The sequence below is a fragment of the Uranotaenia lowii genome, chromosome 3 (assembly GCF_029784155.1).
Source record: "Uranotaenia lowii strain MFRU-FL chromosome 3, ASM2978415v1, whole genome shotgun sequence".
NCBI lineage: Eukaryota > Metazoa > Arthropoda > Insecta > Diptera > Culicidae > Uranotaenia > Uranotaenia lowii.
Window position 1 is genome coordinate 32,582,417 of NC_073693.1, and position 22,412 is coordinate 32,604,828.

Below are 22,412 nucleotides of genomic sequence, written 5' to 3' on the forward strand. Positions count from 1 at the left end.
CTCATATAAAACCGAAACCCATTGGCCGCATGCGTTGACAGCTATCGGCGCGGAATCGATGCCAATAGATCACGCATGATTGGTTACTGGTGTCTAGAAGGAGGCAGAAACAGGAAGTAGGGAAAATTACGATATGGGAGAACAATCTAGGACCGTTGAGTACGGTTTCAACGAGTGAGAAAAACTAATTTTCACGAAATATGCGCACTTACACCGGCCAACGGAAGCTCTCCGGTTAACACTGTTCAGCTAAATTTTTCTTAAAATCAGTTTTTTTCCAAATAAAATTCGATCCACAGTTTTCAGAACCACCTGATCGTTTTCTGTTAGTTTGATGTAAACAAAACTCAACACAAACTTTCACTGAAACTTCGACCAAAATAATCTCCGTTTGGTGTAATGATCTTCGTCAACCCACGGTGTGTTGCACCATTCGTGAGAATCGTGAAATATTGTATTGTCTTCACGAATCGTGTAGAGAGAACAGTACAGCAGAATAGTGAAGATGATCAGTTCCGATCTCTCTCTACGACGGGATCCCGATATGTTTTTTTCCCTGTAGTTCAATCTCCTTTACAATAAACCTCAGTTGTCTCCCGGTGGTCGTCGTCGATGCACATCGTTGCGGTGGGAATATTCGCGGTTATTTTTTTTCCTTTTGTTTCGTTACCAATATTGCTAATTCGGAATGGTGGAAATTTCTCCAGAAAGTGACTCGATCCGACTCGTGTCGACGCGGATTCCTTATGTGCAAAAATGCGGTGTGGCAGTCAGTGTTTAGTTTATTTAGCGAAAAATCGCATAAACTGTCGAGAGATGCTACGCAAGGCTACGATTTTATGAACCGCCCTCATCGGATTCATTCAAGGCAGCGAGCGCGAAATGTTCCTACTGGCACTTAGACGGAAGTGCGAAATTCCGCTAAATATTATGAATGGGATTTAGCTCAGTGATTTGCCAGTAGAACGATATTGTTGAACAAGTGGTTCCATCATTTAGTAGTTGGTTTCGGTGTGTTTCTATGGGAGATCCTTAATTACAGACATAATAAGCTCGTAAACTGGAGTCGGGGGATTTGAATTTTAGTGCTACCAAAACGTTGCAACGTTTCTCCGACATGACTCATCGAAGAAGAATATGTTAGCAAATATCATGGAAGATTTTTAAATTTCCATCCCTTGCAGATTAGATATTTAGGGTCAAAATTCCACATAAAACTTAAAAAATTCTACAATAATTCAAAACTAACAATAAAAACAATAAGATCCGATTTCTGAATTTCAATTCAGTATTTACAAGTACAAGAAATTGATTTCAGGATCAGAAAGTAGATGCAGTTATCTGTCCTTCATTCTATTAGGTCCACTGGTTTTTTTGAGTCTGTTTGTCTTTAAGGTCCCAGAGTCTCATAATACGAAGATCTCGATCGATAGGGTTGAGAAAATATCATTTTTGAAAGCTTTTCACGATCAAATTTGTTGAGGGTGATTGTCGCCTTAGTCAAAACTCTCCTAGGTGAGAACCGAGAAGTCTTCAAGGCGAAAAATCTTCTAGACTGGAAGGTTCTAGATGAGAAGGTCTTCCAGGTAAAAAAAATCTTTCTAATCGAAAAATATTCTTACTGGGAGATATTTTTCTAGACTTAGCTTTCCAGATTGCCCGGTTTGTACAAAATCTAGTAACGGTCCAGACCGAATTTTACCCGTTATTTTTTACTTTGTATCAAAAAAACGAAAAAAAAACTTAACATCCAGTATTTTTTTTATTTTTGAGACCAAAAAACAAAAACTTTTGAACAAGTTTTGCCAAAATAAACATGGACGAATTTATGGAAGCTAAAATACAATTTAAACGCGGATGTGTTTTGCTTAAAATTATTTTTTGTTTCTATAATTTCAGGATTTTTTCACAAATTTACCCGGACATTTTTTGGTTGAAAATCTTGAAATCAACAGTCCATATTTTGGTAGGTTTTCAGTTCAAATAGCCCGGATTTGCCCTGCTCGGATACGTGCGGGAAAAATTCTCGTAACCTTATTCTAGACCGAGAAGTCTCCATGAAAAGAATTCAAGACTTCCTGGTTAGAATCAGATCGGAAGAGCTTCTCGACTAGAGGTGTTCTCAATCGAAAGCTAATGTAGCAAGTTCTAGTATGCGGGAAAGTTAATATTTTAGGTCACAACATGCAAGAATGCTGAATCGGATAGAAACAATATCGGAAGATGATCTAGATCAGACAATCTTCGAGACCGAGAGTTTTTCATATCAGTAGAAGTTCTGAACGGAGAGTTGTTCTAGACCTTACAATATTATGCATGGAAGTCTTCAAGATTTGACTCACGCCTGAGACTTCGAAGATTTCGTCCTACCCCAACTCAAATGCTTCGTCTGGCGTCTGGCAGGCAGTTCGATTCCCATTCGAGGCTTCTTATGAGCAGCTCATCATATGTGATGTTCAAACCCTTGTGACCCTTGTAGAAGTTCTGCTCTGACAGCCAGTATCTTCATTTTCTTGTCCATCATCTAGTTTTTGTAGCTTTCCATAAGTTTACAGATGTCCAACTTGAAGCATCCCTCACTTCCAGGACTTGCGGTGAACAAGGCCCCTGATCCAGACCGAATCCCAAATGCAGTGTTGAAGGTGGTGGTACAGACCATTCTGGATATTTTCAGAGCGGTGCTACAAAAGTGTCTCGACGAGGGATATTACCCCAATCTGTGGAAAACGGCAAAGCTGGTGCTACTACCAAAACCTGGGAAACCCCTAGAGCATCCGTCATCGTACAGACCCATTTGTCTGCTGGACATCCTTGGTGAGCTACTGTAGCGGATAATATTCAACAGACTTATTATCTACACAAAAGGCGAAAGTGAACTGTCAGACAGACAGTTCGGTTTTCGGAAAGGGAGATCTACGGTGGACTCCATGCGAATGATGACGATAAGCGATAAGCGAAGCGCGCTTATCAAAAGAAGCGGACAGGTGTTCGTGACTGCGTCATTGTGAAGATCGACGTTTGGAATGCCTTCATCAATGCCAGCTGGGAAGCTATTGCAAAAGAGCTTCACAGGATGCGTCTTCCTAATACCCGATACCCAATACAATCGAGTCCTAATTTACGAAACTGGAATTGGGTTACGATCTACTGCCCTTACAGCAGGTGTTCCACAGGGTTCCATACTCGGACCTGTGCTTTGGAATGCCACGGCATAATGAGGTGTTAACGATGAAAGTACCAGCAGGCGTGCAGATAGTCGGAGTTGCTGACGACATCGTACTCATGATCACCGGCGAAACAATCGGGGAGGCAGAAGACCTTGCAACGGTGTCCGTAGAAAGGGTTGGCATCTGGATGGAGGAAGTCAAGCTTCAGATAGCTCACCATAAACCCGAAGTTCTGCTCGTTGCCAACAAAAGAGTTGTGCCGCACATGGAGATGACTGGACACACGACATCTTCGAAACAGCAACTGAAACACTCTATGGAGATCTACCGCAAACTGAAATGCGAAGCAGGAAGAATTGGGTTGATGACTATTACGCTGGCCTTCGTGTCCGATACCCACCGAGCCCGCTTGTCCAGTAATAACAAGGTCACGATCGACGGTGACGAGCTGGAGATAGTCGAACACTTCGCCTATCTTGGTTCACTGGTGACCACAGACAATGACACCAGCCCCGAGGTTCGGCGCCGAATGGTCAGCCGAAGTCGTGCCTACTATGGACTCCACAAGCAACTACGGCCGAGAAGACTTAGCCCTCGCACAAAGTGTAACCTGTACATGATGCTCATTAGACCGGTTGTTCTCTACGGGCACGAGACATGGATATTGCTCGAGGAGGACCTGCGCACATTAGGAGTTAAGAACCATCTTTGGCGGCGTGCGAAGTGTGGAGGCGAAGGATGAACCACGAGCTCACGCGCGACTCTCCGGCGAACTCAGCATCCAGAAGATGGCGAAGGCTGGACGGATACGCTGGGCAGGACATGTTGCGAAAATGTCTGACGATTCTCCTGCAATGAGCAGGATCGCAACTAGCGAGGTGGTTAGACCAAGTGGAGCGTGGTCTGGCGAGTGTGGGATGTCAATGTACTTATAAATTTTCTTTGGAAAACATCCCTCGATACGTCAAAGCCGAAGAGCTTAGAAATGCGGTTGAACGTTTCCATAACACCGATGAAAGCACTTTTTTCCTCGTAGTTGTTCAATCAAATGGGCACATACAGTTGAAGGTCCTGGTTTCTCAGTCCATGGGGTCTCACAGTAAGAGGAATAGCTTCCAGTAGCGTAGGACAATTGATTCGCGATGTCAGTAGATCAGCGACGAAAGAGGTTCGTGTTGCATTTCTTCGGGCTTGAAGAGTATCCATGTATATGAGACGACATCGATGTTCGTATTTAGCTTGGCAGGTGAAAGGGGTCTTGTCAGTGTCTGAGGGCGTAACGCAAAAAACGCCGCTGGATAGCCTCGAGCCGTTCGGTACCGTTCTGGTAGTAGAGACATCAGACAGCTGATACGTATTCGAGGATGGATCTAACTATGCCGCAATACAGGCTCTACAGGCAGTACACGTCTTTGAAGTCCTTGACCACTCGAAAAAATAAATCCGAGGCTTCTAGAAGCTTTATCGATCACGTAGTTCGTATGTATTTTGAATTCCAGTATTACGCTCAGATCATTGATGTGGTCCACAGGCGCAATGGACTCATTTCCTAACAAGTACTCCGCGTAAAAAGGCTGTCGACTTCGTAAGAAACTGATGACTGCACATTTTCTGCGATTCAGAGGCAGGCAGTTGATGTCGCATCACTGTGCGAATAGATTGAAGTGGTTTTGTAGGAAATCAATGTCGTCCTCACCGTTTATAGTGGAAAACAGTTTGAGATTACAGCATAACAAAGTTTCGGGCAATCGAGGAGTGAGAGCACGTCGTTAAAATAGATTAAGAAGATAATCGGTCCTAATTAACTACCTTGGGGCACAGAGGAGGCTAGAGAGACTGCGGAACCAGTCAAGTAAAGGTCAACAGTCCTAAGCGTCCAAGCTTACCTATGGTAATATCGTGGTTCACCTTATGAAATGTTGCTGACAAATCGGTATAAATTGCGTCAGTTTGAGACGTCGGTTGCCCCACGTTGGGCGCCATTGCTACGAATCGGGAATTATCTTGCTAGATTAAAAGGCGCAAACTATACCGTCGGCATTTATTTAGGCGCCAGCAAACAAATTTTAGAAGTAAAATAAACCGACGACACGCCAATCACTTCCGTCCAGACCTTCAATTGTCCTCCAAGGACCAGGTTCAATAACCAATAGGCACTTCCGCTACCCGAAAATTTCCGTTAACCGAACCGAATGCACAAGAATAACGTGTCGGAGACTAGCAGCTTCAACAAATTTTAGATTTCCGATTCTAAATATTTAGATCCAATGACTACGGACTACGAATTTTCCGACTTCTGAGCGGCTTTTCCAATCAATGTCTCGAATATTAAGAGACCGTTTTCAGTTTCCCAGCTAGCAAGAATGCTTCCCGATCGCATCCCCCTATGAGGTTGGCTTCCGGTTTTTGCCAAGACAATGACCCTTCGGGTTTTTGCCAAGACGTTACACCAACAAGCCATTTTACTTCTGGTAGCCCTCTTGACGTCGGATTGCGAAGTTCAATCCGTTTCAACGAGGCCGGTTCATTATTCGCTACCTAGAGATATTAACTTTGAGATTGCCAGTAAAATAGAATTCTAATATAAAAATAAGTTGCAACGCAACAACTTTCGTGCACATAGGAGGTGAAGGTCAACAGGTTAGCTGTCGTGGAGCGTTTGGGCATAAATCCGTGCCGATCGATTGAAAAAATTTGTAAATCTGATCTATGACGACTAACTCGAACAGTTTGGATATTGCACATAAAGCGAAGATTCCTCTATAGTTGTTGACATCTCTCCGATCCCTCTTTTTATGGACTGGAAACATGTAAGCTTTCTTCCAAAGTGAAGGGTAGGTGGCTCTGTCAAGAGAAGCTTGAAAGATGAGTCTCACAGGAGTCTGTAAAACAGGCATTAATCGTTTTAGAAAGGTAAATAGCATACCGTCCGGGCTTATAGAGTGGTAGTTTTTTAGCTTGGCCACCGCTTTAGATATAACCGCATCCTCTTCTACAATCGTGCTTATGTAGAAGCCGAGTGGCGAAACATTCCTAACAGCACGCCCCTCATGTTCTGGGGATGTTGAAGCAGTAGCAAAGGTACTCGAGAGTTTTTGAGCAAAGAAATCACTGATTCCGAAATCAGCGTTCGCAGTGTTGCCATCCAGAAACATTTGAGTTGGAATACAAGGTTTATTCCGCTGACTTTTGACATGCTTCCAGAACGATTTTGGGTTGGACTTGAGGTTACGTTGTACTTGGAAAAGATAATTTTGAAAACAACGTTTACTGGCTTTTTTATAAGCGGAGTTCTCTCGGAAGTCGAGGTTGACCTGGACCCTTACGAGGCCCTGGCTAAGAGAACCGGCGCAAGTCGGGATTGGAACCTGATGCCCATATTCAGTGGATGGTCAGTCCAGGCGGTCCAGGTTTCCTTAAAAAGACTTGGCCAGTTTTATCGGACCGAAGACAAGCACTTTTCAATCTTACTAAGACCGCAGAGAGATGATCGCCAGCCTCAAAAAAGTTGCCAAGAGATTCCTTTTTTCATGACGCCCCGCCGACAGTTGTGTACCGATGGGAATCAACCTGGGACCCCTACTTTTTATCACTGCTATAAACGTGGAATATAGGAGATCAAAAATAATTTTACAAAAATTTCAAACCGGATGAGATTTTTCTTATAAAATCGAAGCCAACCGAACCAATTTCTGGATAAATAATTTGTATATTCAATTTGTGTTGAACCTTTTTCAAAAATGTACATCGATGAAGCATCGGTGAACTAAGGAAGTCAAAATTCGCTTCGATTGTCCCAAAACAAAACCCCATTACTATTTAGAACAACTGCTGCGGTACATATTCGTACTTGTTTAACCACACCAAAACTGCGCACTCTACCCCCTTAGCTATTTTTGAAACACACAAAACGACAATTCCTTTGCTTTAACCCCTGAGTACTCTCGCTATTTATTCTGGTAAAAGAAAGGGAAAGAGAGAAGTTTGTGAATGGACGCAGATGATGATGGGGTAAGAAAAACCAGCGTTCGTCGTCGTTGGCGGGTAGTGAAAATGAGAGCAATTAAATTTATCGAATAGAAAAAAAGTACAACTGAACAACAACTAGTGGAAACCAAATAAATAAAATAGAAGAAAAAAAAAGTCGGTTACAAATTTAGAAAGTGCGGAAACCAACCATATCCAACTGATGAGTAGTGAGTGGAGATTTAAATAAATAAGTGAAGGAAAAAAAGGGTCATCCAACTGGTGATCAGTTTGCGGTGGGTCTCTAAATCTCAGCCAACGACTTGGTTGAAGATTAGAAGAAGGCGGCAACGAGTGAATTAGCTAGATCGAACATGCCATTAAGAGAAGTGCTCTTTCGGTTGTTTAGTTAGAAGTTGATTGAACCGGGCGGTCGCGCCAATCTTTTTTTTTTTCTTAAGGGGTGAACAGATTATCTAATTAGGCGTAACATTTCTGCCGATGTTATGTTCTATTGTATCTTGTGCTGCTTCCTCGATCGAGTGTGGGTTGTCAGAGGTTATGTGGTCGCCGTTTATCTACATATACTCAGTACGTTTGTCGTACGTAAGCAGCAGAAGTTACTAGTCAGTTGGTCTTGCTTGTTGTTACAGAAACCGCCGAGAGAGTGTTCTGTGGTGTAACAAAGTGGAAACGAGTTCAGTAACATGTGTCTGAACTGCCAGATGAGCACACGGTTGACCTATTTATGAATAGAACCTTGAGAAAAAGTAGTGTGAATACAGTGGTGCATCTTGTGGGTTTATTTATTTTTTTCTTCTCGACGACGCAAGGCCGCCGATGCGCTATTTGGCCGGCGGCGGCATCAAAATCTGTGCCGGGGCATCGTTGTGGTGACATAATAAGTGCCGGGGTGAAAACAAAATGATGGACGCCTTCTGGGAACTGTCCTCATTGAAAGTGAATAGTAGTTAGAGTGCATTCGAGTGGAAGTGAAATCTCCTGAGGTTAAAAGGAAGATAAACAGAAAATGGCAACCAGTTCTGGAGGAGGTTCCTCAAAGGCAGTCTTAACGCCAGAAATCACCGCTGAGTGGACAGTCCATGCGCAACTGACCCTATCGCATCAAGGAAGCAGCAGCGCCTGTGATAAACCGACAACGACGTCAACCTCCGGCATCGATGAACCGGACACGGCAACAAATTCACTTAACGAAAATCCAGCTACCGGTGAGTCAGCTCAGTCCAGTGGTACTGGCCAAAGGCCGCCGCCGGTGAAGGTGGTTTATAAATTTAGCACTGCTGACCCTGCCGCAACCTCCGGCAATGGAATTACCGCCGCCGGCTGCTGTAATAATTCTGGTGCTGTTCCAAACGCCACCGCCACTGCTGTGACATTCAAACAGCAGGATGGTTCTTCTATTTTTAACAGCATCATCTCCGACGCATCGTCGACGCAGGTGAGATACTCGGCGGCCGTTGCATGGAATCTGTTTACACGACAACACCCACTAACCAACCAGAGTGGGTGGGTTGTTCCGAATGTTTGTCCAAAGGCAATAATTTATACGGATTTCATCCGCGAGCATTAAATCTAGCTCATCTCGCGCGAAGATCGCGCCAAATTGAGTCACCGATTCAATTGAAGCATAACCTTGTGATTCTTGAGAAGGATAACAAAGTTGAACAGTTCATCCCTTATTCTCAAAGACTTTCAAAGAAATTTAAGATACGGATTTGAAATTCAGATTCAGATTTTAGATCTAGATATCTGATTAAGATTGTAGATCAGGACTTGAAATTTCTGATTCAAGTCCATAAATCTTTATCTACATATATGTTAAAAAAAACGAACGAATATTTTGGCGCGAAATTTGCTCATTTTTGTTTCTTTTTTTATTAACAATAGTATTGAATTCAAGATTTTGATTTGTGAAAACAAAATTGATAAAAATTACTAAAATTACAAAAAAGGCTAAAGTGACAAAAGTGACAAAAGTGACAAAAATGACAAAAATTACAAAAATGACAAAAATGACAAAAAATGACAAAAATGACAAAAATGACAAAAATGACAAAAATGACAAAAATGACAAAAATGACAAAAATGACAAAAATGACAAAAATGACAAAAATGACAAAAATGACAAAAATGACAAAAATGACAAAAATGACAAAAATGAAAAAAATGACAAAAATGACAAAAACGACAAAAATGACAAAAATGACAAAAATGACAAAAATGACAAAAATGACAAAAATTACGAAAATTTCAAAAATTACAAAAACGACAAAAATGACAAAAATGACAAAATAACAAAAATGATAAAAATTACAAAAATTACAAAACTTACAAAAATGAAAAAAAAGACAAAAGATTACACCAATTACAAAAATAACAAAAAAGACAAAAATGACAAAAATGACAAAAATGACAAAATGACAAAAATGACAAAAATGACAAAAATGACAAAAATCACAAAAATGAAAAAAATGATAAAAATAACAAAAATAACAACAATTACAAAAATCACAAAAATCACAAATATCACAAAAATGACAAAAATATAAAATGATAAAAATGAAAAAGCTGATAAAAATGACAAAAAATATAAAAATTACAAAAATGAAAAAAAAAATGACAGAAATGATAAAAATGACAGAAATTACAAGAACTATAAAAATGACAAAAATGACAAAAATTACAAAAATTAATAAAACAAATTCACAAAAATGACAAAAATGACAAAAATTACGAAAATTACAAAAAAGACAAAAATTACAAAATGGACAAAATTTACAAAATTGATAAAAATGACAAAAATGACAAAAATTAATTAAAAAATGACAAAAATGACAAAAATGACAAAAATGAAAAAAAGACAAAAATGACAAAAATGACAAAAATGACAAACATGAAAAAAATGGAAAAATTTCCAAAAATGACAAAAATCACCAAAATTACAAAAATGACAAAAATGACAAGAACGACAAAAAGAGAAAAATGACAAAAATGACAAAAATGACAAAAATGACAAAAATGACAAAAATGACAAAAATGACAAAAATGACAAAAATGACAAAAATGACAAAAATGACAAAAATGACAAAAATGACAAAAATGAAAAAAATGACAAAAATGACAAAAATGACAAAATGACAAAAATGACAAAAATGACAAAAATGACAAAAATGACAAAAATGACAAAAATGACAAAAATGACAAAAATGACAAAAATGACAAAAATGACAAAAATGACAAAAATGACAAAAATGACAAAAATGACAAAAATGACAAAAATGACAAAAATGACAAAAATGACAAAAATGCTGCGAAATTTGCTCATTTTTGTTTCTTTTTTAATTAACAATAGTATTGAATTCAAGATTTTGATTTGTGAAAACAAAATTGATAAAAATGACAAAAATGACAAAAATGACAAAAATGACAAAAATGACAAAAATGACAAAAATGACAAAAATGACAAAAATGACAAAAATGACAAAAATGACAAAAATGACAAAAATGACAAAAATGACAAAAATGACAAAAATGACAAAAATGACAAAAATGACAAAAATGACAAAAATGACAAAAATGACAAAAATGACAAAAATGACAAAAATGACAAAAATGACAAAAATGACAAAAATGACAAAAATGACAAAAATGACAAAAATGACAAAAATGACAAAAATGACAAAAATGACAAAAATGACAAAAATGACAAAAATGACAAAAATGACAAAAATGACAAAAATGACAAAAATGACAAAAATGACAAAAATGACAAAAATGACAAAAATGACAAAAATGACAAAAATGACAAAAATGACAAAAATGACAAAAATGACAAAAATGACAAAAATGACAAAAATGTCAAAAATGACAAAAATTACGAAAATTTCAAAAATTACAAAAACGACAAAAATAACAAAAAATGACAAAATAACAAAAATGATAAAAATTACAAAAATAACAAAACTTACAAAAATGAAAAAAAGACAAAAGATTACACCAATTACAAAAATAACAAAAAAGACAAAAATGACAAAAATGACAAAAATGACAAAAATGACAAAATGACAAAAATGACAAAAATGACAAAAATCACAAAAATGAAAAAAATGATAAAAATAACAAAAATAACAACAATTACAAAAATCACAAAAATCACAAATATCACAAAAATGCCAAAATTATAATATAATAAAAATGAAAAAGCTGATAAAAATGACAAAAAATATAAAAATTACAAAAATGAAAAAAAAAAAGTGACAGAAATGATAAAAATGACAGAAATTACAAGAACTATAAAAATGACCAAAATGACAAAAATTACAAAAATTAATAAAACAAATTCACAAAAATGACAAAAATGACAAAAATTACGAAAATTACAAAAAAGACAAAAATTACAAAATGGACAAAATTTACAAAATTGATAAAAATGACAAAAATGACAAAAATGACAAAAATTAATTAAAAAATGACAAAAATGACAAAAATGAAAAAAAAGACAAAAATGACAAAAATGACAAAAATGACAAAAATGACAAAAATGACAAACATGAAAAAAATGGCAAAATTTCCAAAAATGACAAAAATCACCAAAATTACAAAAATGACAAAAATGACAAGAACGACAAAAAAAAAAAAGTAACAAAAATGACAAAAATGTCAAAAATGACAAAAATGACAAAAATGACAAAAATGAAAAAAATGACAAAAATGACAAAATGACAAAAATGACAAAAATGACAAAAATGACAAAAATGACAAAAATGACAAAAATGACAAAAATGACAAAAATGACAAAAATTACAAAAATGACAAAAATGACAAAAATGACAAAAATGACAGAAATGACAAAAATTACAAAAATTACAAAAATTACAAAAATTACAAAAATTACAAAAATTACAAAAATTACAAAAATTACAAAAATTACAAAAATTACAAAAATTACAAAAATTACAAAAATTACAATAATGACAAAAATGACAAAAATGACAAAAATGACAAAAATGACAAAAATGACAAAAATGACAAAAATGACAAAAGTTACAAAAATGACAAAAATGACAAAAATGACAAAAATGACAAAAATTTCAAAAATTACAAAAATGACAGAAATGACAAAAAAATTACAAAAATGACAAAAATTACAAAAATTACAAAAATTACAAAAATTACAAAAATTACAAAAATTACAAAAATTACAAAAATTACAAAAATTACAAAAATCACAAAAATAACAAAAACGACAAAAATTATTAAAATAACATAAATTACAAAAATTATAAAATTTACAGAAATAACAAAAATTGCAAAAATTACAAAGAATTTAAAAATTTCAAAAATTACAAAAATCACTAAGTGACTGAAATGACTTGAATAAGAAAAATGAACAAAAATCTAAAATTAGCTAAATTACTGAAATGACTATGAAAAGGAAAATGACGAGAATAACAAAAATGACAAAAAAATGCGGATTTAATATCAACAATTTAAATGAAAAATTGAAATTGAAACCCAAAATATAGTAATTCAATTTGATTCATGATTTAGAGCTCTAAATTTGTCACTTCTTAGCTCATGTTTGAACTGTGATCTAGATTTTGGATTCAGAAATCGGTTTTTTTTGTTCATTTAAGAAATTGCATTGAAATTCGAACAAAGATTCCAGATTCAAATTTGGAATTCAGGTTCAATATTCAGATTCAGATTCAGCTCGTAGATAAGTTTTAATTCATGATAAAAATATCAAAATGACTTTTTGGTTGAGGAATTGATATCGCATAGGTCGCAGACTTATAAATTCTATTGTTTAATAAATTTTAAAATTTCAATTAATAAAAAAAAATCAGTTTGTTTACTCATTTTGACTAGAAATCACAAATATAATAAAGAATTTGCAGTTTGTTTTAAAATTGTTGTTTATGAAAAACCCTGATTTTATTGAAAAAAATCCTATCATTGAACAAAAATCTGTCTGTCAATATCCGTTTCGGGAAAATTTGACCTGCAGGTTGTTGGCGTTCCTCTGGCCGTAAATGTTAATCGATTTTAATGATATTAGATTCATTGTGTAGATAACTAATTCTAGACTAGAATTTCTAGTTTCGTAATATTCACAAATTAAGTAGATATATTTTACCAAATTTTTTGTTTTTGGTTCCGAATGAAAAAAAAAACGTAAAACAATTTTACTTTTAAATTATTCATCATTTCTGATAGCTTCGCTGTATTTGAGTGTTTCTTTGATCTAATTATCTAGAATAAATCTATCCGACGATGTATAAATATGTTCGGGTCCGATGTAAATTTTGACTGCTATCCCGGATTATCCGGTAGAGAAAAATACTACTTGAAAAAAAATTACATTCAATTGTAGCTTTGCTTTGCTTTGCTGTATCCTTTTTCTCAATTAACAGATAATTTAGACTCAACTTTTAGTTTTTTTTTCGTTTTGATTTTTTCGTTTTCAGAACCAATTTTTTTTCTTTTCTACTTCGTCTCTCAAAAATCTCAACTCTTCAGTATATTGTGATGCAGATTAGAACGATCTAAAAGTGCGTTTCGGGTCATATTGACCCGAAGAGCTTTGGAAGGTTAAAAAAATCTAGAACGGGATTAGAATTTTAAAAAAAACATACAAACAGAGAATGTTTTTATAATTATGTAGGTACAAAAAATGCTTCTATAACTTAAAAAAATAGAAATAATCAATACGAAAATATTCAGAATTTCGAATTGTAACAAAAACTCAGCACATTTACATCAATCAAAAATAATTTAAATTATACTATAAAATCCTATGGATCGTTTGTAAATGTTTAGAAAACAAGTAATTTTAATTTGTGGTTTAAACGTCCAACAGCAATACTTTTCGATCAGTTTTCAGAGAATAAAATTTGACAGAAAAAAAAGTAAAATTTAAATCGAATAAAATAAAAAAATACTGCAATTGATGCTTCATGCGTTATGACAGCAATATATCAAAAACTAATCAAAAAACTATATGAATTTGTTAACGTTTTAATTTGATTTTTCATTAAAAACAAAGTTTGTTGCAACCTACCCCTTTTTCTAAGTAGGGTGAAAATCGCATGTTTTTGTGAATTATAAAATTACTGATGAAACCAATAATTTTTCTGACTACGTCAATGTCTAATCAATTTTCAAAATCCATTGAAGTTCAAAAGTGTTGCATGATGCGGATGCCCCAGTTGACGGTATTTATTTGTGAAATCAACATATCAAATTGATGGGTGGATGTCTTATGGGATCTGCTCTTTGAAAATGCCTGAAGGCATACATTGGCTAGTTTCCGTTTTTTTAACATTAAATGTACCAAAAATTATTCCAAAAAAAAAAAAAATACATTTAAAAAAATCTAGAACACCTTAACCAGGTTTTTTATAATATATTTGATTTTTGAAAAAATCATAACATTAACGAAAATTTGAGTGTTGGTCCCGACCCGGAATGTTGATCTGAATGCGAAATTAGACTATGCTTCTGAAATCGCAACCCAAATCAGCTACCAGTATTTCTGACACAATGCATATGATTTTGATTTTTTTTCTGGATTTTTAATCCGTTGAACGTAATAGGATTTGAGTAAAGTTTTTCGTATTTGTATTTTAAATATCGATTTTTGGATCATTGCAACAGCTATCTCAGTTAAATTTCAATGCTTTTGACAAATTGGTACTTCATAAAACAAAGACCACCTATTTGTCAAATCTTGAGTTTTAACTTTGGCGGAAACTTGAAACACTCAGATCTTGCACATCGTTCCTGAATTTACCCCTTTTACACACAAAATTTAGCAAAATAAATAACAGCTTCAATAGACATACTGTTTTCGAGTTCTAGTGTTTTTCTATTGAAGTATCTTTCTTAATATTATGCAGTTTCAGGATCCCTAAGATCAACTGCACAGAACACATGGAAATATTTTGAAGAACTATGACTGAATCTCATCATAAAAATTAGCGCCTTGGACAAACTTTCGGAATCAACATCTGTCAAACATATATATGTAAATATATTGTTGAAACGCTAGGTGAAACAAACCGGTAACGAAGATAACACCACATCCCAGAGCACCGGCGATTCGGGACTCTCGAATCACACCAGCTCTGCTTCCGGGGATCGTCCGATCCTCTCCGGTGGAACAGCCACCACATCCTTACCGCTGCCCTCAATCACAATAACTCCGCAACTGTTCCCAAAATGTACAAGTACCTGTAGCATCGTGCTAACGGCTGATCTGCTTCCTCCTTCGCCCGGTGGCACTGATCCCACCGTGATCACCATCAACAAGGCTGCCTCGACCGGCCATGTGACCAGTGCGACGGCAGATAAGTTTACCTGCTTTCCGGAGAAGGTAATTTCCTAGGTTCCTCGGGTTCACAGACACTGACTCCATTTTTTCATTGTCAGCCGTCAAACGAGGGCAAAGATGTCAGCTGTCAAACGAGCGACATCGAAGCCGCCATCGAGAAGATGATCAAGGCTAGTGGAGACGATCTACAGAAGTTGCATCAGAAGGCGGCTGAAGCTTTGCTTTCACCGGTAATGGCTCGACGAGACGATAAATATGGATCTGTTAGTATTTCTTCACGATGGAATTGAGTAGTTTGGGTTCTAATCGATTACTGAATTTTTCCTTAGCTAACTCGCAAATCACCGTTATCACCGGCAAACATCCTCTCCCCTAGCAATACTCTTCTGTCTCAGCGCTCCAAGGATGGTACAAAAAAGAAACCTCGCACTGTTCACATCGACGTCTACTGTACTGGTTCGGATGCCGACTCCAGTTCAAGTTCGGATGAATCTTCGGTTCGAACGGAGGGTTCTTCGTCCTCGTCTGGTAGTAGATTCGATACCAGTCATTTGCAGGAACTCAAGTCGACCTCCAACGTAACCCATCCGACCATTTACGAATCGGAAGAGATGAAGTTACGGCACCGGAGAGCTACCAAGCACGAAGTTCCTCGCAGAGTTGCTCAGCAAACAGTTGGTAGGGTTTTTGTGTTTTTTTTTGTGGTTTAAACGTAGTCTAAGACCTTCATATTTCAGATCAGAGTACACTCTCAACGATCGGTAGTCTTAAAAAGGCAGGTGCTCACAACCGGAAACCAATCAAGAGGTCAAACACAAAGGAGGAAATCAACGAATCCAAGCAGATACTGTTCAACAAGATTTTGGGCGATCAACAAGATCTCGAACCTTTAACCGATCTACAGTTTATACCTCGAGATCAAAGCGATGATAATCTAAGTTCAAACTACCCTTTCTCCAATCGATCCGCTAAACGAGACATCACTGGAAGTAGTTTATCCAGCGCACTAGCTTCGGCAAGTTTCGATGAGGTCGGTGACCTCGAAGAAGCTGCCGGTGGAATATCTAACTTGCATCGGAGCGGCACGATCGTTACCCATTCGGACAGTTTCGAATACGAAAACAGCGAAGATCGCTATCGGATCCACGAAATGGAAGAAAGATGGGGTAGACAGAAGTGGAAATCTCCTTCCGTCGAACGGATCCATGAGATGGAAGAGAGATGGGGTGCAAAGACATGGAAATCTCCTTCCGTCGAACGTAGATTGCTAGAAATTCACAACCCCGTCCATCTTCGAACCCAGAGTGAATCGGACAACAATGGATCCGAATCGGATCACAGCTTCATCTACGATAGTCCCTGTCGACCGGAGGAATCGGTTCACTCGATGAACGAGTTTAGCGATTCCAGTCCGTCAACCGTTAAGAGTTGCTCCAATCGTACGCCCTCGAACGTCGATAACTCGAAGCGTATTTTTCAGCAAGCGCTTCTGAACGCTAACAACTCCTCCAATACGTTCCCTCCGAGGACGTGGTCCCCGGTTGAAGGCTACTCCAATGAGTACCTGTCGATTGCTAGACGCTTCGGTAGTCTCATCACCGGCAAACGGAAACCAGGGTTGCATATTGGACCGGTCCGGAATCCCGAATGTCAATGCGAACACTGCCGCCGGTGGGTTGTCGAACGTGAAGGAGGTCTACGGGAGCGAGCTCTTTCCGTCGACGATACACCCTTCTCCAACATTGTGGATATGCGAAGAAAATTCCACTTCAGGAATCACATGCTTCTGCCTTAAAGATTTTTCAGAGGAGCAAGTTGTAAATAATGCTTTTAGGAATGCATTTCTCGGTTCTTTTTTTTTTCATTTTATTTTCAGCATTTCCTTTTAGAAGGTATGTAGATCATACGCAAATAGAAAATAAAGTCCTACTATTGATCGATGATCCTTTTTTTATTATATCACATCCGTTCTCCATCACGAAAAAAAATGCTCGTACTAAAGGTAAGATGCTCGAAAATGTTCCACAATTTTCAAGTTTTTAACAACAATCCCTTTCGCAACAAATGAAAACTAAAAAAATCTTCTTTCACCATTCCCCACAGGCTCAAACCCGCTTATCCGAATCCTCCCGTAAGCTGGACCTGCTTCGGAAAGCCCTCGAACTGCGGCGGCTAGAACTACCTCAGGACTCACAGGCAGCCATCCAGCTTAAGGCGGAACTGCAAAGCATGCAAGCCTCCAGTCCGGTTCCCGTGCAGTACACGTCGTTGCATCCTTTCCGGGGGTCTACTCAGGGCAAACCGGTGCACAGCCTATCGTTCAGTCGATGTGCCGCCGTCACCGGCAAACTCGAGGTCCGGCTCATGGGCTGCCAGGACCTGCTGGAAGATGTACCCGGGCGATCCCGTCGTGATAAGGACTCCGGCTCTAGTCCGGGTGATTTGAAGAGTTTCGTCAAGGGCGTCACCAGCCGAAGTTCATCGAAAAGCTACAGCGTTAAGGATGAAACTTCGACCGAGATTATGGCTGTTATTAAATTAGACAACATCACCGTAGGTCAGACCTCGTGGAGGCCCTGTTCCCAGCAGGCTTGGGATCAGCGCTTCTCGATAGATCTAGATCGATCGCGGGAGCTCGAAATCGGCATCTACTGGCGCGATTGGCGATCGCTGTGTGCCGTCAAGTTTTTACGCCTGGAGGAGTTCATAGACGATATCCGGCACGGCATGGCCCTCCAATTGGAACCGCAAGGTCTCCTATTCGCCGAAATTAAATTCCTCAACCCGATGATATCGCGGAAGCCGAAGCTGCAGCGACAGCGGATGATCTTCAACAAACAGCAGGTGAAAAACATTCCCCGTGCCAAGCAGATGAACATCAACGTGGCCACCTGGGGTCGATTGCTGAAACGGAACACAAACACGCCGGCGGCTGGTACCGCTGGGGCGCAGTCTACGATCAACACACCCACCTCACCTTCGGTCCCGTTCGATCCCGTGGCGGAGCATGATCCGGCCGAAACGTTAGGGGAAACGGCCGACCAGAACACCACCGGGCTGAGTGGCGCACGACCTTTGGGTGAGTTTTTTTGGATTTGTTTACGTTCAATATTATATTTTTTCGTTCTCTGCAATCCTGCATGAGAAACTTCGATGATGATCAGAACTTGAAAGTAGTTGGGCAATTTTCGATGGTTCATCGAAATCGGCTCATATCTGTTGAAGTCTATGGCTTTCAGTCTCGCTTTAGATTTAAAACAAAGATTAGTCCAAAAAGTACAACATACCATACTTTTTACTATCAAGTTGAGTAAGCTGGAAATCATAGTCGATACACTAAGTTACGTCTGCACCCCGACATTATTCTCGACAGGGCAATAAAAATTGTTAAAGAGATCCACTCAAGTCGATTCTTACATTTTTATTAACAGGATTGACTCTACTCGATCACTGTCTAAGGTACAGTATAGATAGATTATTGTACTTCCTTCCAAGTCCGTCTACAGTTTTTTCCTACACAATATTGTCTGTATACCCAAGTTAACATTAACTTGATCATTTCGGCAACCGCATTCCCAAATTGAGCCGTCCTCTATGTACTTCCTTCGTGGACTTTCTTTGAATCTATAAACCGTTTTCATTGGACTTTTTGATGATTCCCGGCGATTTGATGGTTCAACCTACGTCAATTTGAACGACATTACCTGGGATGAAAACGACCTCCTACTTCGAAGATTATCTAGAACAGTCTAGAAATCTGTTTTGTGAATAAACGTAACGTTATAACGTATCACTCTGTTGCGCTATGCCGAATTTGATCGACAATACTCTAAACAACTATTCTTGATGGTTAGCTCATTTTACCCAGATCTACTCCAAAGAATCCCCTGAAATAGTAATTGATGTACCTCTGACTAAGCTCATAATGGAATCCCTCTTCGAGGTTCTATCTTATAAAGGGTGAACGGTCAAAAGTTGGTCAAGGGAAAACGCGTGAAAATCGGTAAAATCGTTTATTTAAAAAATCAAATTAAATTTCTTTTTCAAGTTTAATTAGTATAAAATTCAGGAAAAATATTCAGTTAGGCTTCCGCTTTTCCAAATCCGAATTGCCGGGCCTTACGCTTAACCCCTGCCATCAGATTTTGTACAGCCACTTTGTCCACCTTCTTCGCCGCAGGAAGCCAGATTGCCTTGAACTGCTGCTCGTCCTTAGCAGTTTTTTGGTCTTCTTCAGGTTCCGCTTGACAATAGCCCAGTATTTCTCAATTGGGCGGAGCTCTGGCGTGTTTTGAGGGTTCTTGTCCTTGGGAACCACCTGCATGTTGTTGGCGGCGTACCACTCGATGGCCTTTTTACCGTAATGGCAAGATGCCAAATCCGGCCAAAACAGTACGGAACAACCGTGTTTCTTCAGGAAAGGCAGCAGACGTTAATTCAAACACTCTTTCACGTAAATTTCTTGGTTAACAGTCCCGGAAGCTGAAATTGCTGCTTTTCAAGCCACAGGTACAGATGGCTTGCCAAACCAGATATTTCTGCGCGAACTTTGACAGTTTCATGTGCTTGAAAATATCTGCTACCTTTCCCCTTCCTTTTGCCGTATAAAACTCCTGTCCCGGAAGCTGCTTGTAGTCGGCTTTGACGTAGGTTTCGTCGTCCATTACCACGAAGTCAAACTTCGTCAGCATCGTCGTGTACAGCCTCCGGGATCGCGCTTTGGCCGTCGTATTTTGTTTATCATCGCGATTTGGAGTCACTACCTTCTTGTAAGTCATAGTCCCGCTCGTTTTTTGGCTCGATGCACGGTTGTAGACGATACACCCAGCTTGTTTGCGGCATCTCGGAGAGAGAGGTTAGGGTTTCGCCTGAAACTACCGGCAACTCTCTTTGTCGTCTCAGTGGCTTCCGGTTTTCGATTTCCCCCCGATCCAGACTTCCTGGCTGTCGACAAACGTTCCCCAAACACTTTAATTACATTTATAAAGGTTGATTTGGCAACTTTTAGCGATTTTGCCAGCTTTTCGTGCGAGTAGCTCGGATTTTCGCGATGCGCGAGCAAAATTTTGATACGCTGCTCTTCTTCCTTGGGCGGCATTTTGACAACTGAAGAGTGAATTTCGAAATCAAAATAGGAGCAACATTCCACACACACACACACACACACACACACACACACACACACACACACACACACACACACACACACACACACACACACACACACACACACACACACACACACACACCTTAAAAAGGAGGGGTGTTCAGGTTTTTTAAATGCAAAATTGAAAGAAAAACGTCAAGTCTTTAAGTCGTCTATGAACTATACTACTATCGGAGAACTTCTTCGTAGATGAAGATCGTAATTCGGTTTCATAGGTCAGAACAGAATTTTCAAAAAAGGCTTTCTATTTAACCCATCCAAGGGATTCTCAACTGGCGTTGTTGAAAGCAGTCTCAACGTCGATCGTAACAATTGCGCAATGACGAACACCGGCCACTACTTTTGGTATGTTCGTTTCGCGCAGTCTATCATTATGGACGAGGTCAACAGTTGATCTCACTTTCCGGAAACCGACCTGCCTGTTGGACGTTCCATTTTCACCGTCTCTGTAGATCGTCAATTGGTCGAAGATTATCCTCTATAATAAATAGCTTGCCGAGAACATATATTTGTTCAAAACAAAATGTCCTCCAGGTTTCTAGGGCTTTAGTAATAACACACATTTTGTAGTTTTCAATAGATTAGGCAATATACCTCAACGAGATAGTTGTGCAGTACTACTCTGGAAGTATTCATTTTAATCTGTCCCGTCGTACGGCGGTGCTGATAGACATTCATTGTGTCGCATCAAGCTGCGAGAGTTTTTAGACTTTGGAACTTCAATTTCGATTTTAAGGATGATGATTTTATCTAAATTTGAACAAATTTTTACAAAATGACTGTGCACTTTGTTTTAGTTAGAAAATAATTAACACTACACTACCTACTTAATCAACCTAACCTACTGTGTACAACTTTAAACTGCACATCACGATTTTGAAGCTGATGTAATACTCATTTAAAGCATCCAGGCCTCTCTGAAATTGAAGTGTTAGAGCACGGATGTGAAGACCGGTGTAAATGTTATACAATAATGCTCCCAGGATACTACCTTGTGGTACACCAGGATCGATGTTAAATGGTTAAGAACTTATGCTCTGCAGACTAATCCGGAATACTCTGTTGGAGATATAGATCTTTGTAATCTTGATCAAATCTGTTGGAAGATTGAGTAGACAAAGTTTCTACTACAAGCCATCATGCCATACATTGTTAAAGGCCTTTTCAACGTCCAAGAGTGCCATGCTGTCGTCTTAGACACATACTTGCTCTGTTGGATGAAGTTAGTAACTCGATTGAGTTGATGGATGGTGGATCTGCCTTTCCGGAATCAGGGGGGATACTATTCTCTTCGGAAAATAGAATTTACCGACTCTGGATAGTCCTTTCGAACAGCTTCGAGAGAGCAGAGAGCAAGCTGATTGGACGATAACTCGAAGGAGCAGAAGGGGCTTCTGGGTTTTAGAATCGGTATGACCTTGGCTAGCTTCCATACTGAGGGGAAGTAAGCAAGCATCCAACAGCGGTTGAATATTCTAGATTATAGAAGATCCGTGGCTCAGGTGTTCCAGCTCAAGGTTGAAGGTGTTGTCGAAGCCGAAGGCCTCCGTATTCTTAGATCTTCGGATGAGATCTATAAGCTCTTCTGCAGTTATTTTCGCTTCTTCTTATTTATTTATTTTTTTTTTTTTTTTATTACAAATTAACGGAACACACATTTTTTTCCAAATGATGACTTAAAATAAATATAAAAAGAGTACTAATTCTTATTACAATACAATACATTACAATACACTTAAAACTTTACTACGGAGAA

General features: G+C 38.3%; 2 protein-coding genes across 10 annotated transcripts in view; both read left to right on the forward strand.

Moving 5' to 3' along the window:
• Positions 1-22,412, forward strand: part of LOC129756720 (serine/threonine-protein kinase N) — a 295,803-nt gene that overhangs the window by 242,190 nt on the left and 31,201 nt on the right. For all 4 annotated transcript variants that reach the window (XM_055753708.1, XM_055753706.1, XM_055753709.1 and 1 more), the window contains exon 4: positions 17,593-18,568. In XM_055753708.1, coding sequence (XP_055609683.1) covers positions 17,593-18,568 — 976 coding nt within the window. The remainder of the gene's footprint in view (positions 1-17,592; positions 18,569-22,412) is intronic.
• On the forward strand, positions 525-17,427 carry LOC129756721 (uncharacterized). 6 transcript variants are annotated; one of them, XM_055753714.1, is made up of 6 exons: positions 525-627; positions 7,787-8,592; positions 15,208-15,531; positions 15,588-15,752; positions 15,819-16,167; positions 16,227-17,427. In XM_055753714.1, exons 2-6 carry the CDS (start codon positions 8,164-8,166, stop codon positions 17,282-17,284), a joined length of 2,325 nt encoding a protein of 774 aa, XP_055609689.1. In that variant the 5' UTR covers positions 525-627; positions 7,787-8,163; the 3' UTR covers positions 17,285-17,427. The 6 variants fall into 6 exon arrangements, with proteins under 6 accessions (XP_055609689.1, XP_055609691.1, XP_055609687.1 ...); XM_055753716.1 differs by having other exon boundaries at positions 546-642; XM_055753712.1 differs by lacking the exon at positions 525-627 and adding an exon at positions 669-1,011.

Excerpts from the sequence above, each read along its gene's own strand:
- LOC129756721 (XM_055753714.1), top strand. The coding sequence starts at position 8,164 with ATGGCAACCAGTTCTGGAGGAGGTTCCTCAAAGGCAGTCTTAACGCCA. Across the intron at positions 8,593-15,207 it reads CCGACGCATCGTCGACGCAG|GTGAAACAAACCGGTAACGA; the intron begins GTGAGATACTCG and ends TTGAAACGCTAG. Across the intron at positions 15,532-15,587 it reads TTACCTGCTTTCCGGAGAAG|CCGTCAAACGAGGGCAAAGA; the intron begins GTAATTTCCTAG and ends TTTCATTGTCAG.